The 18,463-nt window shown below is 40.1% G+C and overlaps 1 protein-coding gene across 4 annotated transcripts in view; it reads left to right on the top strand.

Annotated features, from left to right (window-relative positions):
* The window catches only part of dcc (DCC netrin 1 receptor), a 255,856-nt gene that overhangs the window by 130,550 nt on the left and 106,843 nt on the right, over positions 1-18,463 (top strand). For 2 of the 4 annotated variants that reach the window (XM_067484566.1, XM_067484565.1), the window contains exon 8: positions 18,177-18,447. In XM_067484566.1, coding sequence (XP_067340667.1) covers positions 18,177-18,447 — 271 coding nt within the window. The remainder of the gene's footprint in view (positions 1-18,176; positions 18,448-18,463) is intronic. The other 2 variants (XM_067484568.1, XM_067484567.1) reach the window with 1 other exon arrangement.

Raw genomic sequence — 18,463 nt, 5'->3', positions numbered from 1 at the left:
GCGTTTGCCAAATGAAAATGTACCTCTGTGTTGTTGCTGGAAGATACTATCCATGCGGGAGGAGTGGGGGATGTCAGAGTGAATTGGTATCTTCCATCAATTGATCAGATCTAGGTAACTAGCACTGGGTTGAGGGATGGTTGGGTGGGGGACACACCCGGTGGAGTGGGATTTGAACCCGTGGCCTTCTGCATCCCAACCCAATGCTCTACCACTGAACACTAACATGAATGGACTTAAATATGATCGGTTTACATATAAAATGGATTCTTTCAATGCTAATGTTAAGTTTAAAAGTTCTAAAAAAAACTTTTTCTCTGTAAGAGACATTTTTTTGTCTTCAAAAGATACCAAATGCAATGTTGCAGCTGGACCTTATTAGGTACCTTGTACCTTTCCAATGGGCATCCATTTTGTCACCAGGGGGACAGAAATGTTCTTTTATTGGTACAAACTAGCATTTTCAAGCCTGTAATTTGTTTGCTCCGAGTCAGATAAGTGGACCAGTTTGTTACATTTCCCCCATTTCCAATTGGTTCAGTCTCCTTACACTGAAAAATCCAAGTGAAGCAAAATGCATCACGAGAACTAATGCAGGGATTCTCTTGTCCACTAATTTTTTTTAAATGGATCTGGGGCAGGAACACAAAATAAAACACATAGATCCTGCTTTGTGCCACTGAATATTCCTATTAATGAAAATGTGCTATGAAACATAAAACGGCTCCACAATGGACCATTTTTTACATAATTAGCAGTTTAGCTAAATGATGATGTTTTGGGCAGGAATAATGTTAAATGTTCTCATCACTTTTTGTGTTCTCTTGTTTGAGACCGGACTGTAAAGCTGCTCACAGAGGGAGTGATACTCTCTTTATGTGTGGTTCCTCTGTTGTCGGTCCCATGACGGTCTATGTGTGACTTCATACAGTATTTGCTGTGTTTTGTTTGTTTCTGACCACCAGTCCTGAGGGACACTAAACTGGGTCAGTATGTATGTGTGTGTGTGTGCGTGTGTGTGTGTCAGTCAAACTCGCTTCAGTCTCTCTTTGTTCTTTTATTATTTATTCTTTCTTATTTGTAATATAGTAATATACTTCTTGTATTTTTCTTGTAATATATTTCTGACAGTTTACATATATGAGAAATAGAAAAATGAGTACAGTACTGTGAAAAATATTTGTGTGTATCTTACACTAATTTGATTTCGATTTTCAAACAGAATTCAACATAAAACAAAGGGAGGAGGCAACAAATATGATCCCAAGTTTGAATTTGAAAAAATTATTAATTGAAAGCCTTTTTGTAAGACCCAAATCACTAATGTAGATAAAGTACTAACTATTACTAAGTACTAAGTGAGCTAGCAATTTCAAGCCAGGGCTTTTAAAAGATGCATTCCAGCCGGTCTTAGAGAATTATTGACTTAAAACCAAAACCATGCGCAATAATAGTTGCATTTACAGTAAAATAATCCATATCCATGGGGGCAGTACTTTAGTTTTCCCGAAAAGCGATGCAGAAGCATAAAACTCAGACCAATATAATCTTGACTTCGGATGTTTTATAAGTACACAACAGTGTGTGGTATGATATGCCATCACACTTATTAACAGCTGACACAGTTTGTTGGTGCATGCTGTGCAATACATACTGGCATACTATGACAACACTCTCAGGGAAGAAATTGTGTTTGCGCTGCTGCACACTCTTACCTGTACATGTTCAATACTTTGTCTGTATCTTGTTATTCTTTAAATTACACACTGTAAAAGGAAATAGTTGAGCAACAAACAAATAAATAAAATTGTTGATTAGTTTTGAGTTGAGTTATCTAACTTAAAATGTTTTACCCTTGTTAGTTTGTTCCAAGTTAGAATAACACTTTCAACATTTTTAGAGTCTTCTGCTACTGTTAAATTACTCAAATTAAATGAACTCAAATCTGTGTGTTGTATTTGTTTGATGAACTGGGATACATTTTTAAAATATATTTTCATAAATAATTAGGACAACTTTGTTAACTACCAGCTGATACAACATGTGTGGGATCTTAATTCCTCAGTTTGGCCCCTTAGCAATCAAATAGTCTATGTCAGAACAGTGCAGGGAAATTTGTCAGTTAAGAAGCTTTTTTCAATCCTGAAGAAAAAAAAAACTTTCAACTCCTCTGAGGCACATCAATAACCAAATGTTGAATGACACACCTGTAATGTTTTGCATATGAGAAAGAAAGAATTTCTGGCAAGTGTAGCATAACTTGTAGTACATGCAAAACACATATATGCTAAAAAAAAACAAAAAAAAACCAAATAGCTGAATTATTTTTCTACCAGCTCAGTTTTAGTAAACATAAGTCAAAATATTCATGTTCTGATGTAGATAAACTAAAGAACAAATGTTACCAGAACTTTCGTAGTTGTAATGAATCACAGATAACATGATCAAAATGATCAGGAGTCTGCAGCAAGAGCCTGATTTGTTAGTACATTTAGTGTTTGCTCTATAGATAATGTACAACATTAGGGTTGTATATTGGCTGAATAACTTGTACTGTTTGCCTTTTTGCATGTGGCCAAGAAAGTCGATTCTGATTATAATTGGCCAATTTGATAGTGCCAACCTCCCGGAGCAACAGCTTCTGTTTCTGGGGCCACAACAATGCACAGTGCTGTTTTGTCCTTCCTCTATGTTCCACTTCTTATCATTTAACACTCCGGCCAAAAAAATGGGGCGACATTTTCAGCCTGAGAGAAAGAAAGGAAGAGACAGAAGCATGATCAGAGTGGATAGAGAGAGGAGAAAAGAGAAAATAGGCTGAACAGGGAAAAAAATTGAGAGAATAACGGCAAGAATTCGGTCCCCCATCATAGTTCTGAGGGTGGATGCAGGAAGAGTAAAAAGAGAGTGGATATGTATGTTTGGATGGACTGATGGATAGATGGATGGATGGATGGATTGAGCGGGTGAGAGAGAGGAAGAAAAGAAAAGACTGAGAGATGGGAGGGTCAAGCGAAGGGCAGGACAAGTGAGAGACTGAGGGGGAGAGAGAGGAAGTGTGTCAGCCATGACAGATTTGTATTCCACAGTGAGCGTCTGACCTTAGCAAACCTATCACACACACACACACACACACACACACACACACACTTTATCTCTCACACACAGAGAAATGCTTTTACTCTGTCACCTCCGTTCTCTCTTTCTCTGTCTAAATGCACACACACACGTACACACACTCTACCCCCACTCTACACCAAGAGTGTATGTGTAGGAGAGGGATATGGGGTGGGTGGTGTGGAGGTCCCCGTCTGTTGCCATGGTGATTGTAGCCTCCTCTTCTCTCCCATCCTCTATCCTGTGAGGGCCAAATGGGAGTGAGTGTATGAGAGACAGGTAGAGATACATATTAAGTATTTGCCTGGCAGTGAAAAAAGATCTGTGTGTGTTAGTGTATGTGTGTGCAATCTGCACATGGAAATAATTCTGTAATCACAAAGCTATGGGCTAACAAGCTAAAGATTTTATTTTTTGATTTAATGTAATTAATTTTCCACTGGGCTTGGCCGTGTGGACTGGCACTGCACAGCTGGGGATGGGAATGGGCTGTTAGGGGTTCAGTGTCTTGCCCAGAGACACTTTGACATATAGTCGGGACCGGGGATTGAACCGCTGACCCTGGCTTACCAACTGAGCCAAAGGCGCCCCCAAGCTACAGATTTATTAATTGACTAAAAATCCAAAAATCTGAATTTCTGTGGTTAAACCAATCAAATCTTCTCAAACCTCCATAATCATATTTGTCCTTCTTTGTTGAAATTCCATATTGATCAGTGGGTGTTCTATTATTCTGTATACTGTACGTGCTACATGTTCAATTCTTGTGCTGGAAAATGCAAAAAAAAAAAACAAAAAAAAAACAGGTGAAATCTGCTTTTACAGTCACATCTGAACTGTTGGATTTGGGGGCTTTGGTCACGAATCATTTACACTATTTATAAACTTTTGTTATTTTGACATTAAGCCATTTTCAATTATGGTTTGAATAAATAAATTTCTGATGCAATAATAATAAATGATAAATACATTTGGCTTTTTTCTAACCCAAGGTTAGAAGTAATGCTTATCTGAGCTGTGATAGTGAGGAACACTAAAGTTGTGGCTATAAAACCATAACAAAGAGCTAAACTACATTAAAGGGTCCTTATGACTGAAGGTCTAATTTGAAATTTTGTATTAAAGTTTGACTGCACAATTTTCCAGCAAATTAAATTTTCCTCCTTCCATTTACTTTATTTCATCCCAACTTTCTCATCAATTTTTTTTCTTCCCCCTTTTCCTGGTAATCGTTCCCTCTTTTTTTCCTTCCAAATGTTTCTCATCCTCACCTCTCTTTGTAATGACAGACAGGTGCTGCTCTGACTCTCTCCCTCGCCTCCAAAACAAAACAAAAAACAAATCAAGACACGGCAGCGTTCTGCCTGCTGGAGTGTCATTTCAATCCTCCGCAAGCGGCGGGCGGTGACCTGGTGACGCCCTGAAATGGCTTCAAAGCACCTGGAGAGGACAGATTTAATGAAATTCAGCTCAGTGTTTGATATGGAGAGAGAGAGAGAGAGAGAGAGACAGACAGACAGACACACACATCAGCCCTTGAGATTCAGACTAAGTGCATGTATGTATATGTAGAATAGCAAAGTAGAAAAATTCTATGCATAAATTTGTGACAACATGATACACTGTGTTTCAATGTGGCATGATTTGATTCTACTGATTCAAATGCAACACTTTTCCAAATTTGTTTTGGAACGAGGCCATGGATTTTTGTGTCCAGGATTTTGTCAGATGGTTTTACTCAGAAGTGTGGTTAATACTTCTGCCTCATAATGAGAGATTAAAAAAAAAAGAAAAATATGGAGATTGTTAGAAACTATCTATATGCACAGTTTCATCAGAAGAAGACTGCTAATGCAGGTCTCTGGAGTCCATGTATTCATCAATGAACATGATGAGCATTTATGCATATTACCATCAGTTTATTTATATATCACAGAGCTGAAACACAACAGCTGAAAGTGCTGAGGAGGGTCTTTCACACTGTCTAAGTCAGCAGCCCGTACAGTCTTTTATGAAGGACATTTTTAAACACCAATCAGCAGTGGTGAACCTAGAAGCCTCTTAATGCCCACAGTAGCTAGAAGGAGCCTCACTTAGCAGGTTGTGGTGCTGCACTAAACAGCGACTGGATGGTTTATTTTATTTTTTTTTGCTTTGCTAAATGTGCCAATGTGCCCTTTTCTAAAATCGTTTGTCGGGCCCCAAACCAGTCTGCAGCTACACAGCCCAATGCACAGCAGGGTGTGCTGCAGTGTTAGCTCCGACACTCATTGGTCATGGCCAGCATTACAGTTTTCCCATTTGCCCCTTGTCCACCACATTTCAAAACCACCAGGTAGACAGTTAATGATTGGTGTAGACTGTAAATCAAAAAGACACCGACAGAAGTTGGGGTAAAATAAATTCACATCACTACAGAGTAAATGAAGAATATGTGTGATACAAAGTTACTAATTGTATCAGTGTTCTTGGTTTGCTATCATTGGGAATGACGCCATTGTGGAAAGACCCTGAGAAGCCATTACATATTCAAAACCATAAACTTAAAAACTAATCTTGTTTTGACATCCTGTCATTTACCAATTAATTCTCCTGGTTTGTCGTTTTTAGTGTAACAGTTGTTAATTCACTGTGATTAAAAAAACAACAGTCCCAAAAAACCTCCCGTCCAGGTGTTTTACATTAGACGCACTGCAAGAACAGCAGGGATTATGGCCTTTGGCCTAATGGAGGGAACTATTTTAATGTGTGAGCTCAGTGTGGGAAGTATTGTGTTGTATTGACGGTAGCTTTTCAGCATGCAAAAGAACAGCAGTGAATAAATTAGATTTTTTTTAAAAATACAAATCAACATGTGCATCAGCACCATAAAAACCACATACAACAAAGAGAAGCTTGTCAGTAGAATACGTCCATTTCCTTTGCAGGTACATAAGAAACAATTACAAACGATTTGTGCTTGGCTCAATGCCTTAGTTTAGTTTCTACTTAATAATAATTTTCCCAAAACACTGTCTTTATATCATTCTTCCTCTCACCACAATTAAAACCTAATTTTTCTAATATGGAATAAAAACACCCACAAAGAAGAAGGGGAGCGATGGGAGAAAAGTGGAAAATATTTATCTTTCCTTCTCTCATAGTGCTGATGTTTCTGCGACGCAGCCTTTATCGATCGGAGAAAGTGGAAGGTCATAGTGTGTGTGTGTGTCTGTGTGCGTGCCTATCGATTGGTTAGAAGTTGGAGGTTTGTACCTCACCACCTACGCCTAAATGTGTCACCCCGCTGTGTGTATGTGTGTGTTGGTGTGCACTCATATGAGTGTGTGTTGTCACTTTGGACATTGATCTGCTTTGTGATGAAACACCTTCCCATCAGCCCCTTCATAATCACTCAGCAGAAGAAGGAGAGTTGTGTGTGTGCGTGTGTGTGTGTGTGTGTGTGGGTGTGTGTGTGTGTAAATGAACCAACACTTGTGTGCCTTTACATCTTTTTATTTTCTCTTCAATTATTAAATGAAACCTGCTGTGAACACATCTTCAGAAAGACCCTTTTAAAATGGTTTTTCACTGTATTTAATGCTTTCAATAAAGATTGCAAGCCGTGTCCACTGTGACAGTTCACTAAGTGTATTTTGGTATGTAGCTTGGTTTTTGGGATCACTGTTTGCTACATTCTCAGTGCAACACTGGCTGTGAGATGAGCTGCCGATATGAAATATTGTGTAATTCTTGGATAACTGCTGCCTTTGTTCATCTACACAGGGCAGCAGATAATTACTGGACACTGCTAATAGATAATTATTGGGCACCTGCAGTTGGGTCTTGTTAATACAGGGTAATGGATGATTCCTAAATGGTTGCTACTCAGTTGATAGTTCCTGGACAACTGCAGCTTGTGTTTTATTTTTTTTGTGGGCAGTGGGTGAACCCTGAACGGCTGCAGCTTGTGCTCATTTATGCAGGACAATAGATCATTCCTGGATGGCTACAGCTTGTCCTCGTCGATGCATGGCAATGGAAAATTCCTGGAAAGCTGCAACTTGTTCTTATTCATACATGGCATGGAACCTACCAATCAAGCTCATTATTATGGGGCAGTGGGTATTTTTTCTGGCAACTGCAGTTTGTGCTCATTTACACAAGAACACAGATAGTTCCTGGATGGCTGCAGCACATGCTTCTCCACAGAACACTAGGTGCAATCTGAGCAACTCCCGCTTTTGTTAATTTTATCAGGATAGTTTGAAATACAATTCCTTCCTGGATGGATGCAGTTTGTAGTCGTTCATACAGGGCAGTGGATAATCCCTAGGCAACAGCAGTCTGTGCTAACGTATAGACAGCAATGGCTGAATCCTTAAAAAAAATAACTGTTAATGTTGGCTTAAACAGGATTCTGAATGACTCCTGAAGGACCATTACACATGCTTGTTTATACAGGGCAATGGATCATTTCCACTGAACCACTGATGTGCCTAAATTTAGGGGAGCCATCTTTCAAAAGCTGCATCTTTCAAAGGCTTGACAACCAGTTTTGTCACAACATCATGACAAGGTCCAAGGCTCCTTAAATGCAACAAGAAATGTGGTTTTCTTTGCTCATGCAGAGCAAAAAAACAAAAAAACAACTACAATAATTTGGGGTCTGAAAACTAAAGACCAGACCGTGCCATTTTTTCGGCCTTCACTCAACTCAGTCTTTGAAGATGCGGAAGACGCAGATCATGTTTCTTCTTTATAGCATGACATAGGCTGTGAAGTAGACTCATTCATTTAATCCAACACCAAATGTTTAAACATTAGGGAAACATGAGGAATGACATTTCTTTTTAATGTGTGCATCACAGGAGAAAAATAACATTTAATTCATCTACCAGTTTGATGCAGGCCCCATTATTGACAAACCAAAACAGTTTCTGCATCACCAAACACATGTTACATTTCTGGAAAAGTTAGCTCAGCTCAGCCTATGTGTCATATATCCTGCTAACATTTTTGTTACATTTGTGTTTTGTGCTCTCTGGTCACAATTCTATAGTACGATTATTCACAACATGATATATTAGAACATAAAATGTCATAAAATGTGAAGGCTTCACATCTGCTGGAAAGCTGGTACAGAGATAATCTGGTTTGAAAGAGTCCTTACAATGTAGCACACCAAGCAAGGAAAAGCAACAATATGAGTATGCTGTGATAGATTTATTCACTCTTTGAACTAGCGCTGCTTGTGGAGCCCCACCCCTGGTAATGGGTAGTGAAACCAGTTCTAGCTCTTCTACCGGTAAGATTACAGTACAGCAGGTGATCAGTGGGGAGAGTCAGCAGGTCACACCATGTAGCAGTGCGGCAGCTCGACACATAGCGTCTCCAGCTTCACATCGACAAGACTGCACATGTAACTTACACTGGGTTTACCCCAAGTACACATTACTAACCTTAGGTGACTTTCATTTTCTTTTGCAACTTCTAAGTTTGCATTGCTATGCAAGAAGAATGATGGAAATGCCTCTAGTAGCCTCTCTTGAGCAAATTTCTGAGATCCTGTCAGTTGTCAAATCTACATTGGCTGTAAAAGCTGGAGCTCAATCTTCTATCCTAATCCTACCTGGTCTATCTGTAAGCTCTTTGACACTGTGAACAACTGTGAACTTCCTGAATTTGGCATCTCTACTACAGCTCTGGACTGATTTAGGCCTTGGACTGTCTGGGTGGTTCCATGCCAGGGGCAAGTTCCTCTAACTGCCTTACCACTGGTGTGCGACAGGGCTAAGTTCTTGGTCCTCTACCTCTCTATACCACATCCCTGAATTTCTCTTGATTGTGATGCTGAATACACATGACTTCTTTCTTTCTACAGGATTACTTCACTGTCTCACCATGCATTTCGGCTCTTCTTTCCGACATCTCTGCTTGGCTGAGGGAATGATATCTTTAACCCAGTCTCTCAAGAAAGAAGTTATAGTCTTTCTAGCCAGACCTTCAGCACAACACAGCACAGGCGTGAAACACTGACGATTATCAGTGTTTGTGCCTTGACAGACCCCATCTTTGTTACTAGAATATGCAGGTTTACCCTCCGCAGCACAAAAATTATACAACCCAACTCCTTGTGCGGGCACTGGTCAGATCTTCGATTCTGTAGTGCCCTGCTGACAGGGCAAGCAGCATGCACAATCACACCTTCCCATATGATTCCAAATGTAGTAGCATGTCAGACTTTTGATCACCCAAAACAAAAAAAAAAAAACGATGTTCAGATCTATGCACTGGTTTGCACTAGCCTTCCTTGTGGGTTTCGAAGCTCTGACTCTCACCTACATGGTGGTCAACTCGACAGCACTTTCCTTCCTCCAGTTCTACAATTACTCTTTACCCTTACACTTTTTGTGCTCTGCCAACAAATGATGTCTGGTGGTTTTTACATCACACAGCAACAGATCCCAAGCAAAGCTCTTCATCTTAGTGGTCCCATGATGGTGGAATGAGCGACCAAACTCTGCTCAGCAGCCTCACTTTTAATATTTAAAAAAAATGTTGAGGATGGAACTCTTCCGCTACTGTCTATGCACTTAAGCTATCATCATCTGTCACTAGTTATCTCTCTCCACTTCCCACTCACCTGAACCGGTCAAGGCAGATGGCTCCCCACCCTGAGCCTGGTTCTGCTGGAGGTTTCTTCAGTTAAAGGGAGCTTTTCCTCTCCATTGCTGCCAAGGGCTTGCTCCAGGGGGGGGATTGGTGGGTTTTCTCTATACATTTTTATAGTCTGTAAAGTGCCTTGAGATGAATTTGTTGTGAATTGGCGCTATATAAATAAAGTTAAATTATTGAATTGAATTATCCTACGTGGTTCGCAGGGAGGCTGGAGCCTATCCCAGCTGTCATCGGGCCAGGGGCGGATTAGACCCGGGACAGATCACCAGCCTATCTCAGGGCCACAGAGAGACATACACAGACAGACAACCATTCGCACTCACACCTATAGGAAATTTTAGATTCACCAATTAACCTTAATTAATGCATGTTTTTGGACTATGGGAGGAAACCAAAGTTCCTGGAGGAAACATATGGGAGAACATGCAAACTCTAAACAGGTTCCTATCTGTCCTGCACTGTACTTTTGTGTTAGATTTTGCTGTTTGCTTTGTACCTCACTTGGGCAGGTTGACATTTCTTTCTTTAATGCAACAGGTGCGGCTTTGATGTGCTGTCTGACTCGAACAATCTCCTGCCGTTTGTTGCATATGTGAAATGACGACTCCAGACAATGGAGACCTCACAATATCTGGAGTTAATATGTGAAAATGGCTTCAGTCGGCACATAGTGCTGCTCTCAGCCATGGCAGCTGGCGGACTGATGGAGCTCTGACAGAAACTGGCATGAGCAGTACTCCGGACTGTCAGTGTCCATGTATCATTTATGCATTTGCTTCCAGACAAAAAAATAGACAGATTTCACTTCTCCGAAAACACCCACGGTCTGCATTTATTCTATCTGCTCCTTACAACTTTATGTTCCCTTTGACTTGCTTTTGAACATTAAGCATAGATGCCACTTATGGTGTAATGCCACTAGCGATACAGCTTTAGTGACCTGGTAATGACTTTGCTTGGTAGAATGGTGGTTGAAAGTTGTGGTCCTAGTAATCTTACACGAAACAATCAACTCTGTTAGCATGGCAACCTGAGAATTAGTGGGCCACATTGTCTCACTTCACTCCTCTTTTATAAATGAGCTTCATTATGTTCAGATATTCCATCCTCTGTGAACTCATAAGTATTATTGTTGTAGACCACTCATGTTACTGCAAACAGATCAGAACAAGTGCAACTTATCTTCTTAAACACATTTTGAATATTTGAATAACAGCTTTAATTAAAGATGTTATTATTGTAACATTTTTGTGTTGTGGCATAATTATTCCGGTTGCATGCACAGAACGACAACATTTATCAGCATTGAGAGAAAAGGTAAAGGAAAAGGGGACCATTACCAAAAAGACAAAAAATACCCTCAAAGTACTCAAGAGCAATGCTTTCCAGTGCAGGAAATAAACTGTTATTTAGTGGAATTAATGTCGGCAAAGGTCTCAGCGCATATTTGCTATTGCAAATTAGGGATATGGAATATAGGAAAAACAGTTCAGTGGCCCTTGCTGATAAATGATGTTTGGTGTCACTTTACACCTACCCAGCATATTGTTTCCCCACCTGCAAAGACTTTTATGAGCCACAGAGGGACTGAAATGTCCACATTTTGGTTGCTGGCCCTCGCTCAGAGCTAGACCACTTTCAAACCACTGCCACTGTCTCATCAACTAAAAAACAAAAGCTCTTGACAGATGTGTTGTGGGGCATGACCTGTCTTTGTGTCTGTTCTTCTAACTTTGTATTGACTCTAATGTTTCGGGCATTATAGGTGTGTCTTGTTGTGAACTTGAGCATAGATGTTGTTTTACTGAAACAAGAGACTATTACACTATAGACAGATTGTGAAGGCTGCTCTCTAAGGTCACTATAGTGCATGTCTGGGTCTCTCGGCACCGGCCCCAACTTTTGGTGTGACCAGCATTTCCTGCTTTCACAGTAATGACACACAGAAAACACCACACTGCAAAACAGAAAAAAAAAAACCTTGAATTGCTGCACTGTAACACTGAGCTTTTACTGGTTATTACACATGCACGCGTGCGTGAATGCACGCTAAGACACACAACACTCATGCTGCAGCTTTCAGAGTAAATTATTGTACACACACACACACAAACACATCAGCTTTCACAGCAAATTACTGTAAACACAGACACACATTGTCCACACCAGCTTTAAGACTAGACACACAGAGCTTTCACTGCAAATTTAAAAACACACACTACAGGCCTCACGGTGCCTCTGTAACAGTAAGGAAGCAGTCGGACATTTACGTGATCCATGTTGTTTCCTGTCTTCTGTCTATAGTGCAGACATGCAAACTTTAACTTTCTGTGAAATTTTGCTGGTTTGCTGGATAAGTTGGTCACCCGCACAAGTCCATGGTAGACATGTGTGGTCTGCTTTTCAAGATCAACTGGGTTCGGGAGTTAGTTTCTTGTAGCACCGTAACTTCTGACGGTTGTTAGTGAAGCGTAGTGTAGCAGTGTAGATAGTTTCATCAAACAAGTTTCTCAAAGTATAGCCAAGCCCACAGAACCGCTTTCTCAACACTGTTGTGGTGTTGTGCACTGTAAGCCTTCTTTGGTTTTGAGCAAGAAAAAGTTTGTCATCTTTTTGGACCTTGCTCAGTTTGGACCTCTGACAGGTGCAGAGGTCATTTCCTGGGCCTCTAGTAAAGAGGATACAGTTACAGTAGATGATGTGCTCAGCTTAGCTTAGCACTGAAAACTAAAACATTCACTATACATTAGTGACTTTCTGGTAGTTCAGCTATAGCTCGAATTAGGTTGGCTTTTGTAGGACTTGCTTGGATAAATTCAGGAAATTGGATCAATTTATGTGTTTAGCTCAGCTTAGCACAACGTGTATGTCAAGTCTGCTTTTTTTTTTTTTTTTGCGTGGCTCTCAGCTCAAGTGGTTATTTCTGAAGATGTTAAGAAAAATATCGTTTTCAAAAGGTGTAATGTTTTCCCTCAACAGCTGGCCACTGCAGTTTGTAGCAAATGTAACTCTAAGGAAGAAATAAGTGGATTTTGGGGCACTATTTTCAGTGATGGATTAATCCCCATTGGGTCTTCAAGCATAAATACTACAATGCTTGTGTTCATTGTAATGAAAGACGGAACATTCAACAGTGATAGAGCAAAGTATACCAGGCTTTAATAACATATAGTATTTGTTATGAGGGTAATAAAATATACATTTTAATTAAAGTCACAAAAAAAGGCTACAAATGCTAAATAGCGGGTTAGGGTACCATTTCTAGAATTTTGTTGTACCTGTAGTGTCTGCTCCTTTCTGTGTGTGTGCGTGCCTTTGTTCAGCATTCATCCATTAAAGTCAATTTCTACCTCCAGGTCAGTCAGGTCACACAGTGCGCACACATGCAAACACACACACACACACACACACACACACACACACACACTTAAGATGTTAGAAATTTTACTCAGTCACCCACGTCGGCGGAGATTTACAGGAATAAATATCCATTTTAGAGGAATTTAAAACTAGATGGCACAGACGAGGTGTGTGTGTGTGTGTGTGTGTGTGTGTGTGTGTGTGTGTGTGTAGTACAGACTTTCCTAATGGCAGCTGGCTGAAATGAGCCCTGAAATTGAGTGCAGACAGACATAGAATGAGAGAGAGAGAGAGGCAGTAGCTGAAGCAAGTGAGTGAGCATAGCAGTCTTCTTCTACATAAATAGAGGTTAAAAAAGAAAGAGAGGAAGGGGGCACAGCAGAGAGGGATATAGCGGATATTTATGGGCATAATGATAAGTAGAGAGAGATTTACAGCATGAAACTGTACATATCAGATGTCCTCCTTAATGTAATGTATCTCCCTGGAGTACGATAGAAAGTAAAAATATGTCTTATTTTCATCTGCACAACAATTATTAAGACCTGTTATCTGCTGGTTTCAGGGCTTGACATTAACGCTGCAAAATGCAGGTAACACAATCTCCCACCAGCCATTTTAGGGAGTTGAATTATATATATATATATATATATATATATATATATATATATATATATATATATATATATATATATATATATATATATATATATATATATATATATATATATATATACACTAGTGTGTATATTTTTAATTGTAGTCTCAAAAGCCATCTGAAATAATTGCTATGTGCCCATTGGCTACGATGACACATGACACTGTAAACAAGACGTCCTCTGTGGAGATCAACGCGAAGATGTGAACTTGAGGAGACACGTGGTGGCACAGAAAAGGTGGTATAAAACCCAGGAGATAGAGGATCTACTTCTTACACAATACACGGATGTGAATTAAGTCAAATGCTGTTTGACAGAGGGTTGTCAGCAAGCTAATCAGACAACTGATTGAATATTTCTCTGCACCTTAAATTTAGGATCGTGGTTCTGCGCCATCTTGCAGACTCGGTGCGGCTCTCTGCCAGATGTTCAGGCAGCTGAGGGACAGTGATCAACTGTTGCCTGGGTTCCTCACCAGTTGAAGCTTTATGGGAGAGTGGAAAAAGAAAAAAGCTTATAGTAACTCCCACAGTACAGTTTGTTAGAAGGCTGAAGTCAATTGGATAAAGTTCCTTGCTTTAATTAACTTAATTAATCAGATATTTTCAGACTTCTCTGATATGTCTTTTTCTGTTGCATCCAAATAAGGTAAGGTGAAATGCTTTACTTGTGATTATACATACAAGGGTACGACGAAAATTCATCAGATGGTCAAATGGAGAGTTTGTCTTGAGCCGCTGCGACTGAGCGCACAGCCACTATGGGCCGACCTGACCTGGTCCCTAACACACTTGTTTTTAGGAGAAAATCTACGCAAGCACGGGGAGAACTTGCAAACTCCACACAGATAGGCCCTGTGCTGTTAGTCAAAAGTGACTCAGGGTAAAAATAAAAAGGCAGAGGCCTTAACTAGTAACACTTAAGAACTCCTGTATTATTTACTGCTCTAAATCTGGACGCGACTTTAAGCACAGCAAATGTCTCCAGGTGGGAGGTTTGGCTTTACTCCTAAAGATTAAAAGCATAAAACCAAATTTGCTTGGCCAGATTTGGAGCCGTAAATGTTAGTTCCCTTACTGGTTAAGGCCACCTCATGTTACTGCTCGTCCTTGGACTGACTTGATTCCTGATTCCTTTTCCATTACAATCAGGCAACAAGTCTTGTTCCACACATGCACACTACCTAACAGCATAAACTATGTGCATTTGTGCCCAGATTTAACTGGTTAAGGCCAATTTATAGTTACTGTTTGCCCTTGAAGTGAGCTTCTAGCTCAGGGATATTGTGCATGTGCAAAAAGTGCTGACTGTCCACTCGGACACATACGTTTGAGCTGCACATTAATATGTGGGCAGAGTCTACCCAGGCCCTTGTAGACTCAGAAACCTGATGGAATTTGGGGAAGATCTGGGTTGATTATAAAACACAACAGATTTGGGTTAGAGTGAACGTTATGTTAAGAAGAAACAAATAAGGAAAAAAAAAAACCCTTCCCCATCTACTTCCAAGTCTTGGGATTTAAGACTAACTAATTTAGAGCCTCTGTTGTTGTGAGAACTTATAAATACATCAGTAGAAACAGTGTTTGGTCCATTATAATTCTGTAGAGCATGTTTCTTTAATAACTTACACATACAAAATCAGATTTCTTGTCTGTAGAAAGCACAGAGCTGAAAACAAACCCCCTCTAAAGATCAGTCAGGCAGCAGAAACAATATAAATGCAGAGCAGCTTGTAGAAAAGGGACACAGCGATGGAAAAACATGGAGAGGGTGTGTGTGTGTGCGCACGCACACAGGTATCATTCGTCGTCGGACAGACCGCAGTATAATTTTCAGCACTTATTCAGATTGTTTTCCAGCTCTTCTGTGGTGTCTGACTCTATTATTTAGCCTACCCGTCTATTTTCGGCACAGAGTGATGCTTTACTGCTCAGCGTCTGCTCTGCTTTTTTGGTCGGGTCACTGAGCAGAAAGGAATCCGCCCTTCACACCTCGAAATCTCATCTCACATAGACGAGAGGATGTGTGTTAACGCTCCTCTGTTTCTGTCTACCCCCATCTCTTCTTTTTTCCCTTGTTTCCTGTTTCTGTTTGCGTTTTCCTAGATTTTTGTTCTTCCATTTCCTCCTATATTTGCTGCTTCTTCTTTCTCCTTTCCCCTTTTTTTGTTTTCCCCTTTCTAATCTTTCTGTTTATCCTTCTCATATTAGTTTTCCTCTTTCTTCCTCCTCATCCTAGTCTTCCTTTATTCTCTCTCTTCTCCACTTCTCTCCTGTTTATCAAATTTTATTTCTCATTTTTCCTTTTTCTGCGTCCTCTGTCCCATCCTTCTCATTTTTGCTTTATTTCCCCAATCTTTCTTTTGCGGCTTTTTCATTTTATATCCTCATCTTGCATCCTCAATTCTCTTCTTTTTTCTCCTATTTCTCATTCTCTCTTCATTTTTACCTTTATTTGTCTCGTGCCTTTTTTTCGTTCTTTTTCTTTTTCCATCTCCCCCTTACTTTTCTTACCTGCTCCATCATCCCCTCTTTCATCCCCCCATCACATCATAAAGTGTGAAGTGTGTGTGTGTGTTCAGCGAAGCTTTATTGACATGTACAGACAGAGAAAGCATTTAAAGACTCTCTGCAGAGCCATGACCTCTGACCTCTGGGATAAATTGGATTTCTCTGGACTTATGATGGAGGAGAGTAAGAGGAGACAAGACAGTTTGGTTTGAGATGATTAGTCTTCTGTTGGGAGTCTTTATATTTTTGCTAAAAGATGATATCTTCCATAATTACTCTTCATACACACACACTCCCATATATACAGGACTAAACCACAAATGATTTAGTGTTGAGGCTGTGAGTGATGTGAACATGACAAGGCATTCTGCTGCCTGGGTGTGTGTGTGTGTGTGTTTGTGCTTGAAAGAAAGAGGCCAGACATCAGCACTGTTGTTGTACTTACTGCCACCTATCATGTTACTGTAAGTAACAATTCCTAATTGTAAGACATTTTGCACAGCACAAGAAATTTCCCAACTCGAAGTCCACGTTTAGACAAACCGAACATTCTGATTGGTTCCTGCTGCCCACAACTAACGGTGACGGTGAAAGATATGAGACAGACTCACAAAGACTTTTCTTGCTAAAAGTTTGAGAATATGGGCAAAATGAGTTCACTGGATGTCATTGTTTATGTTGGTTCTCGTGAGAAAAGTGTTGTTTATGTACTTTTTTGCCAAATTTAAACCCTATTTACAAGATTCTAAAATATAACAAGTCATTAAAAAGAAAACCATAGAAAAATCTTAGCAAACACAAATACATTAAAATATTATTAAACCTGCACATCTGTATTAAAATCAGCCTTTTTTTTTTTTTTTTTTTTCATTTTCATCGTACCAGTAAAAATATTAAAGTATAAAACCACTATAATCTTTGTTGGGCTCATCTTTAATGGTGTATTTTTAGACTAGATAGCCCATGTGAAACCACAACTTCGAAGACCTTATTCAAAAACCCCCCAAAAGATTTCTAACATAACTAATAACAAGAAATGCAGCCTAAGAACATGGTAACCACCTAGTGTGCCAGTACAGTGAGGACCTACTTGCTCATATGCATCGATCGCTAAGAACCGATTTCAAGCAAATAGCTAAATAAATAGCTTGTTAACATCTGATAAATCCAGTAGTTTGCACAACCAGCCTTTAAAGTAGTTTCTACAACCACATAAATTGTCTCTGTCTGTCATGGCCTGTGCCTTGATCACTGTATCAGTCATTAACTAGTCTGCTGCATGGGCTTGTTGACAAGCCAGTCAGTCCTGCCTCCATAATTTACATATCAACATACGAGCTTAAGGTATTAAGGTGTAAATACTAAGGCCAGTGGATAGATGTCATTATCTAGACTGTATCCAGACACAGATTACTGGTTGATAGTGGTTAAAAGTGTCAGCATCTGCCCGTAATATTTCTCTGTAATATTTATTTTATGCTTTAAAATGACTTTGATTTGCTCTTGTTTCTGCCTCAGTTATTAGAAGTTATTCCAAAACCCCATATGTCAACTTCTGAATGTGAATAATATCACACTATTCTTTCTAATGTTTGATATCTGCTGATTGATAACTTAACTCTTCAGATGCTCTGCTGCTTTTTCTTCCTGCCTGTGATCTTCTTTACCACTCTTCTTCTTCCTTTTCTTCCTTCTTGTCTCTTCCATGTCTTTTTTGTTATCTGCTCATCTCATCTGTCTTTTTGCTCTTTTCGTTTTTTCTTTGCACCGCCTCCTTTTCTCCCTTCCTGCACCTGCCCCTGTCGTCCTTCGTCCTCGTCCTTGCTTGCCCCTTCCCCTCGCCCTCCCCTGAATGAACTTTTAACAGAAACCACGCCCACTCAGTATAGACCCGTCCACACACCTCCTCCTCCTCGCCCTCCTCCTGCTCCTTCTGGCATCCCTTTGACTTACTCCTCCTCCTCTGATCCCCCACCAGTGTCCCCCAGCCCAGGCGTTGCCCTCCCCTCAGCCCCTCGCGACCTGGTCCCTGTCCTAGTGTCCAGCCGATTTGTCCGACTCAGCTGGCGCCCCCCAGAGGAGACCAGAGGAGCAGTGCAGACCTATGGCGTTTACTACTCTCAAGATGGAGTCGAAAGGTAAGATATTATTTTA

This window comes from Channa argus, chromosome 18 (assembly GCF_033026475.1).
Source record: "Channa argus isolate prfri chromosome 18, Channa argus male v1.0, whole genome shotgun sequence".
Lineage (NCBI taxonomy): Eukaryota > Metazoa > Chordata > Actinopteri > Anabantiformes > Channidae > Channa > Channa argus.
This window is presented reverse-complemented; position numbering and strand designations above follow the sequence as displayed.